Below are 16,436 nucleotides of genomic sequence, written 5' to 3' on the forward strand. Positions count from 1 at the left end.
TCACTTTGTTTCATTTCGCAATGTCATTGGTTGGATCCTAACAGAGCCCCCGCAACTGGTTTCCGACGGAGCCAGTTCTTCTCATGCTCACGTTCCCATCGCCCCCAAGCTATAATGAGGATTCTCATAGAGTTGATGGGCAGATTGGGGAAATGATGATTTCATGAGAAACAACAAAGAAGGTCTGTTAGCGAAGCTCAGAGATATGAGTTGGCCTGAGAATGCTAAATGGGTGGACAAGCTTACGTCGGATATTGAGCAAGAGCAACCGGTGGATGTGCATGATGGCCTGACAAGGGAGCTTTCATTTTATGCACAGGCTCTAACTCGAATGAGGATGGCCTTTGAGAAGCTTCAGTTAATGGGGCTTCCATTTCTGAGACCTGAGGACTACTACGCAGAAATGGTGAAGTCCGAGTCCCAACTGGGGAAAGTGAAGTCCCAATTTTTGGTGGAAATGACTACCAATCTGACTCAAAGCTCTTTCTCTCAGCTATCCACTATTAGCCGAGTCCCTTGATGAGTTTTTATTTTTTATTTTTTTATGCAGATGCTTAATAGACAAGTGGTGAAATCTGAGTTTCCTACTATTAAGGTGCTTGGAATGGATCTTGAATTAGTGACGGCAATTCTTTATACATATGTGCTCTTCCATCTTGCGTTTTGCCAAGTGACAGTTTTCTGTTAAATTGAGATTGGCAAAATGAAAAGAAACTGCTTTTCTGTGTATTCATGTCCGAATGTAACTTGGAAGCTCTTTTATTTGAGAAAGCTAATTAACCGTTAAAAGTGGAGACAATAATAGTTCTTTCTTGCATCTTTGGTTCTCGGATTTTGCCTGTCAATTTCATCAAGTGCAAGACGCCCTTAAGTACAAGGTAGCATCAAAACCCCTTTGAACTATACACATTCAGTATTTAATGAGATAGAATTTGGATCTGCTGTTTTATGGTTTTTCTTTTTCATTTTCTGGGCACTTGTACCAATCTTTGTTTGCTGATTATACAAATGAGTACTGTAGGATTAAGCAATTATCTGACCTTTCAACTTCCAAATGTTGCATATGTTGGTTTGATTAATCATGCAGGCGCAGTTCTTATACGTTTCTGATATATGATCACACTGAGAATTTTCGGGTCATTGGTTGGGCATTGTTTGAATATCTAGCCAATCTCTTTTCTCAGGTGAGGCTGCAGTTTGTTCTTGGCTGAAGAGAACTAAGAAGGTTCCGAAGAGGAGTGCAAAATCAAATCAGAAATATGAGAATAACAAAGACGACGAAGAGGATCAAGAAGAAGCCGATGAAGATGAGAAGGAAGAGAATGATGCCCAGGACTAATATGGTACATACTAAACATCCCTGGATAATGTCTGCCTTCAGTTAAGATAGGAGGCTGTAAACCCCAGTCAAGATAGGAGATTACTTCTCACTTTTTATATATATTTATGTTCCTTTTTAACAATTTTTGTTATGTGTGTTTTTCAGTTTTGTAGTGGTTATAATCGGTGTTTGCTTCATTTTTGTTTTGTATCCAGTGATTTGCATTTTGATTGGGTCCAGTTTGTGACGAGAAGATTGGGTTTAAAACAAGTGGAACAGGTATGGTATTTGGTTGTATTTTTCTTTCTTTTAAGTGATTAGTTGAAAATTGTGTGTGTTCTGATGGGGCTTTAGCTTCAGAGCACAAATACTCTGAACTTTGTTCTAGGGCTGTTTAATTTGATCGGTTTCTTTCATTCCTGAGTTGAATTGATAGAGTGGGGGCTGATTGGTTTGATTAGGTTTTCGCTGTCCACTATTTGATTCGAAAGTTTGCTTCTTTAGAGGAATTTGTATTTGATTGATTGCAGATAGAGGTTTTGGGCGGTTGGTTGGGCTGATTGGGGAAAACGGTGGAGCTGCAGACGCCAAAAATCTACGGGTGAAGGTAATTTCTAGGCGCAATTGATGAAACTGATGCTATTTTTTCAAAGGTTATAAACTTATTAATTTTGTTCTTCTTGCTAATATATATGAAGTTACTGTGGGTGTGGAAAAGTGCAAACTTGAAGATTATAGGATGACATTTTATCTTTCTTGGTAAGGCTTGAGTGTTCTTCGGAATGTCAGATTATGGTTTTAAGTTTTAGTCTTGACATAGAGTGTGACAGATTTCATGTTGCTTGAGTTCTTGGGTTTCCTGTGGTTCCTGTGTTGGCATGGTTTTTGTGATTATTGATTATGATCATAATCTCTGTATTCAAGGTGTGGGAAGAGGTGGGAATAGAGAATTTCAGACTAAATCTCCTCCAAAAGATAGTCTGTGACTGTCAGCGTGCTGTTTTGGTCCTCCTTGGCCGAGCCTAGGTCCAGTCCTTCCACTTCTATGTACCCGACTCTCGAGTGGGTGATCGTGTTTTAGCTGAGAAGGTCAGTAATGTTCAAATCAGTTCATCATTAATCTCGAATTTGCGGAATGGTTCTTAATTCATATGTATTGGTGTGAACTTAAGTGAATAATAATTATTGGTAGCTGATTCATAGAGCATATTGTTAGTGGAGATATTGCTTACTGTTTGAAATTCGATTTTATATGCTCAACCAGATTATATGTTTTGTATATTATCTGAGAAATCCCTGCTTCTGTTTTGGTGTCAGGTTTCATATCTCCTTAGAAAGCCTGAGGTTTCATATATAGTGATTTTCAAGGCACCTCCAATCTTGCAGGTAATGTGTATAACATTTTATATATTAATAGTGAATTGCTGTTTGTTGTTTTTAAGAACTTTGTGATATGTGTTGTTGACACTTTCTCCTTGGGTATTCTGTGCAATATGCAGGAAATTGGCTTTAGCTCGGGCGATGTATTTATAAAAAGAATTGTAGCCAGGGGTGGAGATTATGTTGAGGTAAGATTTTGATTTTCTTGGGTATTGCGTGCATTAACTGGAGTCATGTGAAAGAAGTAGAATTTATATTATATTTTCTAATGTTCATGTGGTTCTGTGCAATAGGTACATGATGGGAAATTGTTGGTGAATGGTGAAATTGAAAATGAAGACAATTTTTGCTTAGCCTGTGTTTGGCAAATGCACCCGCAAAGTAGAGATGTAATGTGTTTAATGTCTGTAAATGTAGTATTAATCGTATTGATAATACACCCGCAGAGTAACCACATTGAAATAGAACTCTAAAGAAAATCGACATATGGTTATCATGATTGCTGACAGAGTAAGACAAGCTCTTCTTTAGAGAAATTGCATTCGAAGAACCAACAAGCTATAGCAACACCAAATGAATATTCTATTGTATCTCTTTTCACCATACCCTTTCAAATCAAATATGTCTTACCGAAATTTTTGCACCGCCATCAAACAATTTAAAGCACGTGCGGGCAGCTATGGCTCGTTCTATATATTCATTGGAGTAGAACTTTGAAGAAAATCGACATATGGTTATCATGATTGCTGACAGAGTAAGACAAGCTCTTCTTTTAGAGAAATTGCATTCGAAGAACTAGCAAGCTACATCAATACCAAATGAATATTCTATTGTATCTCTTTTCACAATACCCTTTCAAATCAAATATGTCTTACCGAAATTTTTGCACCGCCATCAAACAATTTAAAGCAAACCAAATGTACAAAATCAATGATATTCTTTTGTATACAATCATTTATTCACTAGCAACCATAACGTGTGGGCAGCTATGGCTCGTTCTATATGTTCATTGGAGTTGGAAAAGGCGTGTGTTTGTCCTCAGTGTTCGAGGAGAATATCAAGATGGTGGAAAAGTCTTTTTCGTCTTTGCTTTTCTCAGTGTTGGATTTGTGGTTTGAATCGTTCTGTGTTTTTTGTTAATGTCCCGATCTTCTTTTATGTTTTGATTTCAATGATTTCATTCTAAATACAAGTCTGGGTTTATGGTTCCTTGCCTTTGTTTTTGTTCTGAGTTTTCAACCTTGAAATTGATTGTAGGTTCTGTAGAAATCTTATGGTAAGGACCTTCTTCTCATCTTTCTTTTTCTTCTTTTAAATCTGTGTAATCTGTTGTGTTCATTAATTTATCAAGACCGACATGATAGTTATTCATTTTCTGTTGATATAACTAAAGAGTGATTTCCTTTAATTGGTCTGGGTTTGTCTTCCACCATATCCAATTCGTGTTTTTTATGGATTTGGTGTTGAGTTTGTTTTCTGTTTCTGTTGGTTTTGAACTGATTGGGGTTTTGACTTTTTTAGGGGTTTTGTTTGTGTTGGAGTCTGATATCTCAGTGATTGTTGTTTGCTGATTTGAGTTTGATTTTTGGTCAGTTTTTCAAGTAAATTTTTAGTCTTTGGCCATTTCAAAACTTTCATTGATTCTAGAGTTCAGAGTATTCCAATATTGGTTCAATCTGTTGTAGTTTCTACAAGAAGTTAAAAGTTAAATTGCAAACGAGAAATAATGTCTATATGAGTTCCCAGGATGAAGCTTATTTGATGGAGAAAAATAGTTAAATGAATGGATTGAATATTCTCAGGTTGTTGCTGCTTTCATAATCTCCCAATTTTTGGTACATAATTTTTGCATTAAGATTTATAAAAATGTAAACCCTGTTCCTTGCTAAAGCCTTGGTAAATTTCAGAGTATAGGAACTTACTAATGGATTTGTAGAGTCGTACTGCACTCACTCGACCAATTTATATGAAATGATCATTTAGGTGTAATTGATAAATAACAATTTTAATTTGTCTGGCACTGTACATAAATCATGGAGTTGACTCAATATGTATAGATCCTTATTGAGTTTAGTTAAGCTATAAAGTAACAGCACTGTATCAATTATGGACAGAGTTGCTAGATAGTTTTGCCACAATGGTTTTGGTTTGTTTTTTCATTGTTGTTGTTGGAAGTTTCCATGATTTATGTGCTGAACTCCAAAGGTAAAATTATAGCTTAGTAACAGCAACTTTGTTACTGAACTAAGCTATAATTTAAACCAATGAAATATAGATTCTTTTGGGGTAACATAATTAGGCTATACTTCTATAAAGTATAGATTTGGTATGTCTATAGTAACAGCAAAATGTTATTGAAGAACATTTTCGATATACTTTGTTAGTGATTTGATTGCAATATTTTGGTGGTAAGCTTTAAGTGTGCTCAAAGTAAACACAGTTGTTACATAATCAAGATCAATGGCATTTTGAGGTTATTAAGTTGGCTTCTTTGGCCTTTAAAGGTTAGACGTTTTAAAACTAACTGCAGTGATTGGTCAAATTTAGTATAGATTTGGAATTTCTATTAGTGAACGTATTTCACCTGATGATCAAAGGAATGAGAAAATTTTCAGATTGATCGAATTTATCGATGCAGCAGCATTAAGATCGTTTTGAGCAAATAGTTTTTGTAAAATGTTGAATAAAGTAGAACATTGGATTTGGATAAATTTACTTTATGAGTTTATGAGCATTTAACATAGGAAACCACTATAGTCTTGATGTCCTGTGATTTCATAGATATTATGACTACTATTCTTTTTGTTATATAGTTGAGGTTTAGAATGTAAGATTTTAAGGTACTACCTCACCATTTTAGACAATCTAAATGTTATGTGCATGTCTAGGATTGAATTTTAATAGCAAGAGTATGATATATCTAAGCGGTTAGGTAGTTCAGAGTTTGGCTATTATCCAGTATTCCAGTTGCCCCAATTTGGATGGCATTTCATTATTTTGGGTACCCATTATTATTGAGAATTTGTGCTGCCACTTGCTTTGGAGTAATAAAGAGTCCCCGTTATCATATGAGAGGTCACCTGCTTTCTATTGGAACCTCCAAATTTATTCACTTGACCTCTATGCTTTTTACACCTCCTATCAAATTTTCAAATACTAAATTTACTCATTAAACCTCACTAAAGTTCCTCAAATAACCTCACTCATATAATTAATTTACAAACAAAGATTTTTATAATAAAAAAACTTAGTCATTTCAATGATTTAATTACTCTATAAATCTTAATTACATCTCTATTCCTTAATCAGATAACATAAATCTCTTATCCAATAAAAAAAAAATATCAAACACAAGGTATTGAGTTTTAAAAATTAATAAAAATAAAATAACATGAACTATTATGTGATTTTTTATTTATTTACTTTTTCTTTTTTAGCTATTCAAAAAAAAAAAGATTAATCATTTTTCTTAATGTTTCTCTATTTTCTGTACCTCATGATTAATTATTTAAATATTTTTTATTTATTTTATTTGCTAGCTCTTTTATTTTTCTTCTTCTTTTTACAAATATAATAGATAGATTTAGATTTAGGGCATAATACAATTTATTTTGTTCTCCCGGACCAATATGCGTTCAATATGCATATCATACATTTTTATCTTAATCATAGTTTTATTTCTTAATATATATATATATATATATATATGAATGTTTTAATGAGTACGTAGTGAAATTGAAAAATGAAAATAGATAGGAAAAATAATAAAGAATGCAATCTAATATTATTGAATTGGAAAGTCTAGAGAAAATAAATATAACCATTTTTTGGGTATAATTATTGTCCCTAATAGTCATTTTATAGTAGGTTATATATGTCATTTAATATTTCATAACAGAGTGAGGTCAAGTGAGCAGATTTGGAGGTCCCAATAGAAACTCTCTTTGGTGAAGGTAGTTGGAGAGAGGAAAAATAGAAAACAGATAGATCTAAATGGACTTCTCTTTTTGTTTTGTTGCTCTATTGTATGTGATCTGAAATCTGAAGTGGGGCTTCACTTTTTATTCTCACACCTCGGTTTCAACATCAAGACTTCAGTTTCTGGAGTTTATCTGATTTAATTCTTTTTTCTTTTAACGTGTTTCTAAAATCTTTCAATTTTTGTTGGCATGATGGGGTTTATTTTCCCCTTCTTCATTTTAACCTGGGGCATTGTTCATGTTTCATGTTGCTGGTCTGAGAGTTGGCGTCTTCTATTTAGTTTGATTGACTACGGTTTAATTTCTTTACGGTTGATATTGGTAGGTACATGAGGAACTTCTTAATTGTTTCTTCATTTTGTCTAAAAATCCATGGGCTGAAAGAAATGAAAATTTCCCTGGATTATGCTGTCAAATTTTAGCTGCAATATAGGTATTTTATACGTAAGGCTTACGCCTTACGCCTCAAGGAAAACGTCTTCTTGAGGCTCACCGAAAAATGCCTAGGCCTACGCCTCAACGTTTTAAAACATTGACACCCACATCAAGGTCTTCTAGGCTCATGAAACAAGAAATTGAAGAAGAAGAAGCCATTTGAATTGAATTGATGTAGATCGAGATGAAAGAAAGAATATATAGGAAAGTTTGAGGGTTTCTGGATGTAGATCGAGATGAAAGAAAGAATAGGAAAGTTTGAGGGTTTCTGGATGTAGATTGAGATGAAAGAAAGAATAGGAAAGTTTGAGGGCTTCTGAATGCAGTAGGAAATTAACTTGCAGAGATAGTTGATCCTTGAGGCCGTGGGAAGTGTTGAGATGAGAAGGAAACTATGACGGACTATATATAGAGACGATTAGGTAACTCCCTAGAAGATTAGGAAAGTTGATTTCATGACCCTTGGGTGATGCCGTCACTAGGAGAGTCTCTTTTCCTTCTTTTTCAGGGAAACAATTGATATTTATGGGTTATTAACTCCTTAGGTCTTAAGTTGAAGGACCAATTTCAATTTTTATTTTTAAAACCCTAGGTGGCGTTTGGTAACGTTTTCAAGTCATCTTTTTCATTTTATAAAATGAAAATGGCTTGAAAATGCGTTCGTTGGTCTGTTTTTAAAAATACAGAAAATAAAAATTGAAAATGATTTTTTATTTTACTTGTAAAACAGGAAAACAACAAATAAACGTTTTCACCTTTTCATTCTCATATTTTAGAAAACACGGAAATATATTTTCCAAAACAAAGAGAATAAGAAAAAAAAGAACGTGCTCTTCTATATTCTCACGTCGCTCTCTTCTTCTTAGGTCTCTCTCTCATCTCTAGTCTCTATCTTCTCTCGTTTTTGAAAAGTTTTCAGAATAAACTACCGGACACATTTTCGGATCCCAAAAATACAATCTTGTTTTCTCGTTTTCATTTTCAAAATCAGTTTTTGAAAAATCATTTTGAAAAACATTACTGGACAGGATTGTTTCTCTCTCTCTTCATTTTATTATTGGGGAGTGAAATATGCACTCCTCATATTGTAATTTGCACTCCCACTTCTTAAATTTCATATAGATATTTTGTCCATTTACCCCATTTTTAGGGATTTTTTTCCCACTTACCCCATTAAGTTTTTTTAATTCCCTCTTACCCAATACACTCCAAGGGAGTCTTCCCTAATACCCCATTAAGATTTTTTTTTGTTTTTAATTTTTTTTAATACCATTTTACCCCTCACCCCTTTGTTACTTAGAGAGAGAGAGAGAGAATGGAAGAGAGGGAAACCATAGGAGACTTCGCCGGAGCCGGTCACCGCCTGCCGGAATCCTGCCAACTTTAGCCAGATTCCGGTCACTGGCAGCCGGAATCCGGTCATCGGCTGCAGCCCACCGGAATTTGCTGAAAATCTCACCGGAAATGTTTTTTTGCCCCCAATAGACATCTATTGCCCCCTAATAGACGTCTATTTTCCCCCTAAGAGACGTTTATCAACCATGTATTGCCACCCAGTAGACGTCTATTAGTCATGTATTGCCCCCCAATAGACGTTTATTGCCCTCCAATAGAACTTTCAATCGCCGAAATGGAAACTAATCTCCCTATATTTAGACAAATAAAACTTTAATTAAAGAAAAAGAACGGGAAGATTGCATTAATTCAAAACGTCTATTGCCCCCCAATAGACCTTTAACAAGCCTCTATTACCCCGATAGAACTTTTTCTTTTTTCATTTTCTTTCATTCTGGGCTTCTGCCCCCATTTTACCAAAAAAAAAAAACAAAAAACAAAAAGTGAGACAACAGTGAACAGTCACAGTGAACTTGCTATGATAACCTCATCAACACCAACACCACCTCCACCACCAGCCATGCATTCAGAAGGTCCAACTCGGCCTCGCTGACCTTCTCGGCGACGAGGAGTCCGACTCCTTCAAAAGGTTCAGCCTGGTCGCGGAGAGTCTGAGCTTCTTGGCAAAGAGGACTGTGAGCTTGGCTTCGAGCCTGGCCCCGGACAGCACGAAGACGACGATGGTGGCAGAGCCAGGTGGCCATGGGGAGAGAAAGAGCCGATGTCGTGGGCAAGTGTCCGGCGAGGAGAACAAAGAGGATGACGCCTCAGGACCAGGCGTTGGCCTTGGATTTGTCGCACCCGACCCGATACAGAACCTCCGGCGCCGTGTAAGCCGGCGTCCCGCAAGCCGTGTGGAGGAGAGCTCAAGGCTGGTCGGAGGGTCCGAAATCGAATACTATACACGTATGTTTTTGGTGCCTTCGAGGAGGAGGCCGTGCGGTGGGTTACTGAGCTTTCACTGAGAGAGAGAGAGAGAGAGAGAGAGAGAGAGAGAGAGAGAGAGAGAGAGAGAGAGAGAGAGAGAGAGAGAGAGAGAGAGAGAGAGAGAGAGAGAGATTGATGTTGGTGGTAGTCATTGTAACTCTTTAATTGGTTTGAGGGCGAAATAGTCATTTCATGTTAAATTATGTATGTGGGAATAAAAATCTGTTGCTGGAGTAAATGAGATCATTTTTCTCTGGTGCTTTAGGTCTTGGGTCAAGGACCCTTTAATTTATTATATGGCTTTATATGTTGTACTTCCTATTTTGCCCTTATATCTGTTTGCCACCATTTGAAACCTCAAACGGCACCGTTCGTTGTTCCTTGCCCATTCCCACTTGACAGTTGACACCCAAAACTAGCTTATCCAAACTCCTCGCTATCCCAACAGAACGCACACTTCTCTTCAAGCTCTGAAAACACACACACAGCCAGAGCTATGGCTTTGCTTCGTCAACCTCTAGCACCTCTACCTTGTCTGCAAAACCCACTCCACCTCCCCAAACACAAACCCACAACTCTCTCTGTTTCCGGGCCTCTTTTCTCCCTCTCTCTTTCCTTATCTCACACCCACCACACTCCCACCTCTTCAATCAGGACCAAAAAGCTTGAATCTTTCGTGCTCCAATTCTCCTCCACAGCCCAGGAAGAAGCCATTGAAGAAAACCCAGTTCTTGTGGAGCCAGAAACTGAAGTGTTCTCTGACACCAGATTGCTTGCCCAGAATGTGCCTTGGACTTGTACCCCTGAAGACATTAGGACCATGTTCGAGAAGTACGGCACAGTCGTCGACGTTGAGGTTTTTACAGTCTCTAAGCTATTGAATATGAGTGTTTGGTGGTTTTTTCTGTGATGGGTTTGGTCTTTTTTGCTTTACTGATTGGTGTTTGTGATTGTGTTGGTTAAGCTTGCTATGTATAACAAGACCAGAAACAGGGGATTGGCGTTTGTGACTATGGCTTCACCAGAGGAGGCTCGTGTGGCTCTCAATAGTCTCGAATCGACTGTAAGCATCATGGGTTCTCTTATCTTCTGTGATACTTGTAAACTTAGCTTTATGTTCGAATTGGTGAATTAGGAAGACTATACTAACTGTGAAAGCAATTTAGTTTAGAGCTTTTTGCTATATGAGGACATGGTGACTATGCTAAAGAAAAGTATACAAGTTACTGAAATGCCAACTAATCACTGTAATGATACTTTTTTAAGTGTCTCAGTTTTAAGTTTAAGAATCAATGTGAAACATGGCTAAAAGTTTCAGGAGGTGTTATCGGAATCTCTAAGAGGTTATTTGTGTTGGCCCTTGCGTTTATGAAATATGCTAGCTAAAGGAAAAGACGTTTTACAAGAGAATCTATTATTTTTTCCACCATATCTTGAGTAACCAAGTATATGATTTGTTATCTTGCTCTTTTGCCATATTGTTTAGTAAAAGATTCTCCTTTTTGTGGAATGTGCTATAGGAAATGGACGGTCGTATAATAAGGATGGCTTATGCCAAGCCAAAAAAGAAGAAGATTCCCCCTCCTATGCCATCCAAGGACATAACATTTAATTTGTATGTGGAAAATTTGTCATACGAAGTAAGGGCTAAAGATCTCAGGGAGTTTTTTACTTCAGAGGGTACTGATATTGTTAACGCAGAAGTGGTATTCGAAGGTAATCCTAGAAGGTCCGCTGGATATGCATTTGTGAGCTTCAAGTCCAAGAAAGAGGCTGAGGCTGCCCTTGCTACTTTCCACGGGAAGGTAATTTTTCTGCTCAAAAAATGTGCTGAACCATTTGAATTTCTGTTTTTTTAATCAGGGAATACCTTATAAATTTTTAGAATTCTCAATTGCACTGCCTTTTGGATCTGTGGATGGCTATTTTGAAGGAAAGAAATCACTCAAAAGTTTTTGTTTTGCAGTTGTTTATGGGAAGAAAAATTCGCGTGGCACGTAGTAAACAATTTGTTAAAGTACCAACAGTTAAAGAACCAGCAGTAGAGAGTTCAGAGTCGGGTGATAATGATACTGAACTGAGTTCTACGTTGGAGCAAGTGATAGCAGATGACAGTGATAAGAAGTGAGCTTTGGGGGAATGGAGCATCTGCATTTTCTTCATATCGTGTTTTTTTAAGGTATTATCCTCTCTTTGAATTGTGTCCTGCTGGTGTGAAAATGATGTAGCTAGTTATGGTTTGTGCCAGTTTTAGCTTTGCAATATACTTTTTTAATCAATATTCACTAATGCTAGGTCTTTGGTTGAAATGGAGTGTTCCTATTTTTTAATATTCAATTTTTTCGGTTGCAAGAATACACATTGTACTAAAGTTCCTAATTTATGCAGTAACTGCTGAATTACTTAAACTACCTTGGATTTAGATATGCATTGTAAATTGACTGAAAAATCAATATGTAAACAAGTAGTTCCATAAATGCAGATTGCTGTGCAGATAGAACAAGAAATGGTTGACTGATATAGTGATATCCCAAAAGAAAAAGAACAAAGAACAAAGATTGTATTGAAAACCTTTTCCTTATGGTGACTGGCAGTGATTTCTATTCATAGCCTACCACTCATTTTTCTCTCATTTATGCCAATCCATGCATTATTATTAAGCCTATCATGTTAGAATCTCTCTCCGCTTTGAGTTCCAAACTATAAACCATTCCCACAGGAAAGCCATGTGATGATGACCCTGGTTAATGGTTTAAAATAGTACAGTCAAGAACGAGGGGTCTGGAGGAATTTTGCTTGCTAGCATAGTTGAAAGTTTTCTGTCCTGCATTTTCCTCTATTATTCTACAGAACTCAGAAACACAAATCCCATAAACTAAATCTTTCTTCACCTTTTCAAATATTTTTTCTTACAATGCATTCTGGTAAGTCCTTTCTTGTGTTAGCCACTTGGTTTGGGATAAGTTTACCAGGTTGTTTTTCTTGTTTAACTAATTGTAAACGAGCCTGAGAAAAGAAGGGTGAACAATAAATTTCAGAACTTTGTAGAAATACCTTATTTGTTTACTTACAAGGCATGATATATGCAAGCACCTGTTTGCTAAATCAAGCATTTATATATGTAATTCTTTATAACTTTGTAGAAAAACCTTATTTGTTTACTTAGAAGGCATGATATATGCAAGCACCTGTTTGCTAAATCAAGCATTTACATAGGTAATTCTTTATGCTCAAGACCATACTGAACATTTGTGTATGCCCACCTGGACCTTTTGATGCCTAGTTAAGTGTAATACTCACTTCTTGTTCTCTAATGCAAATTTCAGGGGGCTTCCATTACTTTGGTTCTTATGCAAGGTTGCTTGTGAACCAGGGTGATATTGCTTGTCATGTAGGAATGATGACCTTCAAGTGGTAACCACAATTTTGATAAATTGAGCTGCATATATTGGAGAGGCAGAATAGCACTTTGAGGGATGAAGAAAAGAGAAAACAAATTTACCAGAGGATATTTGTAATATAAGTATCAAACATTATTTCAAACGAAATGATGATATCTCATGTCATCACATGTATCTTTCCAGTTTCCACCTAACGATTTGAGTGTTAGCTAGAAGTTTATTTCTTTATTCTTATGTATTCAACGTACCAGAGTCAAGTTTCTGCGTCTTTTAGATTGTGTGGATTACCAATATTCAACAACTCAACCACCAAAAATAAGTGAATCCTCTGCTCTATGAGAAAGAACAATGTAATTTTGGTCTACATTAATTGAGAATGACCTTAAACTGCCCTGTATCTGAAAACCCAGAAAGATTTGCTAGAGCCATAAGTCAGCACAACTAAAATGCTTTTGATGTTGACATGTGACCTAAGAGGTAGGTTTGCATTATGGCTATGGGGATATTCAGGAATCGTTTTGGTTTTGATTCTGTCCTATAAATTATGTGGCGTGCATAGGAAATTGGCTTCACAAAGTACATGTCCAACCATTTTGCAATACAGAGAGGTTTGAAGTTTGGGGTTCTGAAAGTTACTTTTTGCTTACAAGGTCTTAGGGTTAACTTTGTGTATGTCCGATTATCGGAAAATGACATGTATGAAAGTGAACCTAGATTGGCTGCAACCGTGAAAAATCGAATCTGAAACATTATTTTGAAAGTTCTCAATGTCACAAACCTAAAATTAAGGTAAAGCATTTTGGGAGTTCAGGGTTCAAGTCCTTCATCAATTTTAAATTGGAAAACTTTTGGTTGAATAATGGAGATTACCAGATCAAAAGGTCTGCCTGTCAAGGGTGAGCTGACCCCAACAGCCCTTTACCAAACACAAAGTCATCAAACCTTTGAAAAGGTTCGGCAGGCGTTGAGACCCACATGACTTGTTTTAAAACACAAACAGAAACTCATGGCCATGACGACTTGGATGTTTGGTGAACAATTTTACGCACTGACTGTGACTTCCCATCTCCAATTCCACTTTTAACCCATCAAGACAAATAAACGTACCATAATACATAGGTATACACGGTCATTTCTAGTAACATCTCCAATGATCTCTCTATTTCTTTCTCCCCACCAATTTAGAGAGTTTGAATAGAAAACACATCTCGAATAGCCATCTTATCGGCCTTTCTACATATTATTTTTGACTTTTTGGCTATCTAAGGTTCGGTAAAGAGAAAAATTTTCTTCAAGTGATAATTCTTTACCTGCTTCTGATGTGATTCTCCTCCAATTTGTATAGATTTTGTTTCCAACATTCTGGATCTAAATATGATGATCTTTACTTAGGATTCCCTTTGGCATTAATCTAAGAAAAAGTTTCAACATAGTTGAGACTTAACTTACAACAATAATTACATGTAACAAGAGCATGCTAACTGAAGAGTAATTAGTTTGTGATCTGGACCCAAACTCTTTATGAGCATTTTTCTTCTTTTCTTCATTACCAATTCATCATTAGAAAGATTAAGTAGACCTTAGTTTTTTTGAATGATTAATTAAAGGTCTACTATTGAAACCACATATTTAAGCATTCTTTAATTTGATGGTCTCTTTCTAAACACCTGTCTATAGTATGGTCCACTTAAACTAATGAATTGGTTTGAAAGAGAGCAACTACTTTCATTATATTTATCAAATTTCTTATTTGTGAAGCTAAGTAGTAGTTAAATAATTAACAAGGAAATGAAAAAAAGGAGACATTATCAGAAGCATTAGGTATGAAGTCTAACCCAAGTCATCTGCATGCAATGAGTTGCTTACAGAATTTTTGGATTGAAATGGAACTAAGTGGACTGTGGACCAAACCATACTTACTCCAACCGCTTTACACCATTATATAAGGGATATTCCTCTCCTCTGGAATTATTATCACAAAAAGGGCTTCTAGTTCTTCACTATTTCACTCTCTCTAAACTCTCTCATAGCTAGAAGCTCAAAATGGCAGGCATAGGAGCCAGAATTGTGGGTTTAGTCCTTGTTTTTGGCATGGTCATGATGCCAAGCTTGGCCAAAGACTACACTGTTGGAGACACCTCTGGCTGGGCTACAGGTGTTGATTACACCACTTGGACTAGTGACAAGACCTTCGCAGTCGGCGATAAACTAGGTAAACTGAGCCCTTTCTATCTAATTGTTATGATCTTGCTCTATTACTTTAGATTCAATGCTAGTTTGGAGATGTTCTCTTGTCATCTGACGTGTTATATAGTTCATCTATTGAAATAAGCCACTAACTAATATAAGTAGCAGAACCAGAATTCAATATATTATTGTTAGCTTAATTATAAAAGGTTTTTATGAGACATCTCATCAAACATGTGTTATAGACCGCTGCATCTTATTGACTGAAGTAAATGAGTAACTACGTACTTTGATTAAAATCAAATTTATGTTAGTGTCCCCCTAATTGAGTTTCTACATGGCAGTGTTCAACTATGGAAGTGGGCACACAGTAGATGAAGTGAGTGGTAGTGACTACAAGTCTTGCACAACAGGCAACTCAATCACTAGTGACAGCAGCGGTGCCACCACTATTCCTCTCAAGACTGCTGGGACTCATTACTTCATTTGTGGCGTTGTGGGGCATTGTGGGATGGGCATGAAGCTCTCTGTGACCGTTGGATCAGGATCAACTGCCGCCGCGCCAGCTGGCAAGGGTGCATCAACGCCGCCTTCCACAGACGGTAGCAACACCACGGTTGACACTCCGGCAGTGACCACACCCACAGCCACATCCACTGGTCTAGGAACTAGTCTCTCTAGCTCTCCTATTATGGCTTTGATGACTACTGCTGGGGTTGTTTTGAGTGTGTTGGTGCTTTCATAAATTTGGTAGTGGAGGCTTAGTAGTCTTGCCAGGACAGAGGCAGTGCTTTGTAATTTCTTCTTTGTTTAATTTGCATTACTTTCTGAGTTTGTTTAAATTCCATTGAATCAGATGTATGAGTAGGTTTCAGATGTAACAATGTTGGACCTAATATTTATGGGGCATGATCGAGATTCATATCTTCTTGGCGTTTGAAAGGTTCTAAATATATCCCCGTAAGAGCTAACTCTTCCAATTTGCATCCCCCTTCTAGGCACCCAGTGAACTTGGGTTCAATCATAGCTTTTCCCCCAACTAGTAAGGTCAAGTGTCACGGTCAACTCACTAGATAGTGTTTCGACTAAGCTATAAATTAACTATATACAAGTATACAACTTATACAAGGCTATTTTTTACTCTGAATTAAGAGACATTCTACAATACTCTAAAGTATACCCCTAACTCGGTTTTTTAAAGGCAATAATAAGTCGGCTTCAATTGGTTTGGAAATCAGATTTTATCAAAAAATGACATTTATACAAAGCCTAGTAAGACCTCAGAGCATGGAGTAAATAGTCCAGAAAAGCAGAGGAAGGAAAGTCTGGAAAGACCAACTAGCTGGGAAGAAGTTCTTTCAATAGAAAACCGAAACAAGCAAACAAGAAAAAACTAAATAGGCCCAGCAA

At 36.7% G+C, this 16,436-nt stretch overlaps 2 protein-coding genes and 1 long non-coding RNA gene across 3 annotated transcripts; all 3 read left to right on the plus strand.

The window, feature by feature from the left end:
- Positions 1 to 79: 79 nt before the first annotated feature.
- Positions 80 to 3,266, plus strand: LOC112180606. The gene is made up of 10 exons (XR_005804054.1): positions 80 to 451; positions 551 to 878; positions 1,185 to 1,343; positions 1,537 to 1,600; positions 1,852 to 1,928; positions 2,020 to 2,080; positions 2,246 to 2,410; positions 2,639 to 2,707; positions 2,821 to 2,889; positions 2,995 to 3,266. It is a non-coding gene; the product is annotated as an uncharacterized LOC112180606 (long non-coding RNA).
- Positions 3,267 to 9,832: 6,566 nt separating this feature from the next.
- LOC112179728 (28 kDa ribonucleoprotein, chloroplastic) lies at positions 9,833 to 13,100 on the plus strand. The gene is made up of 5 exons (XM_024318203.2): positions 9,833 to 10,294; positions 10,403 to 10,501; positions 10,959 to 11,243; positions 11,405 to 11,617; positions 12,765 to 13,100. The coding sequence occupies exons 1-4, from the start codon at positions 9,935 to 9,937 to the stop codon at positions 11,564 to 11,566; spliced, it is 906 nt and encodes a 301-aa protein (XP_024173971.1). The 5' UTR covers positions 9,833 to 9,934; the 3' UTR covers positions 11,567 to 11,617; positions 12,765 to 13,100.
- A 1,705-nt stretch (positions 13,101 to 14,805) lies between these two features.
- On the plus strand, positions 14,806 to 15,953 carry LOC112179729 (blue copper protein). Its single transcript, XM_024318204.2, has 2 exons — positions 14,806 to 15,051; positions 15,371 to 15,953. Exons 1-2 carry the CDS (start codon positions 14,883 to 14,885, stop codon positions 15,769 to 15,771), a joined length of 570 nt encoding a protein of 189 aa, XP_024173972.1. The 5' UTR covers positions 14,806 to 14,882; the 3' UTR covers positions 15,772 to 15,953.
- Positions 15,954 to 16,436: the final 483 nt, after the last annotated feature.

Source organism: Rosa chinensis, chromosome 7 (genome assembly GCF_002994745.2).
Source record: "Rosa chinensis cultivar Old Blush chromosome 7, RchiOBHm-V2, whole genome shotgun sequence".
Taxonomy (NCBI): domain Eukaryota; kingdom Viridiplantae; phylum Streptophyta; class Magnoliopsida; order Rosales; family Rosaceae; genus Rosa; species Rosa chinensis.

Coding starts and splice junctions, on each gene's coding strand:
- LOC112179728 (XM_024318203.2), top strand. CDS start 9,935: ATGGCTTTGCTTCGTCAACCTCTAGCACCTCTACCTTGTCTGCAAAAC. Junction 10,295..10,402: donor GCACAGTCGTCGACGTTGAG/GTTTTTACAGTC, acceptor GTGTTGGTTAAG/CTTGCTATGTATAACAAGAC. Junction 11,244..11,404: donor TTGCTACTTTCCACGGGAAG/GTAATTTTTCTG, acceptor TTTGTTTTGCAG/TTGTTTATGGGAAGAAAAAT.
- LOC112179729 (XM_024318204.2), top strand. CDS start 14,883: ATGGCAGGCATAGGAGCCAGAATTGTGGGTTTAGTCCTTGTTTTTGGC. Junction 15,052..15,370: donor CGCAGTCGGCGATAAACTAG/GTAAACTGAGCC, acceptor TCTACATGGCAG/TGTTCAACTATGGAAGTGGG.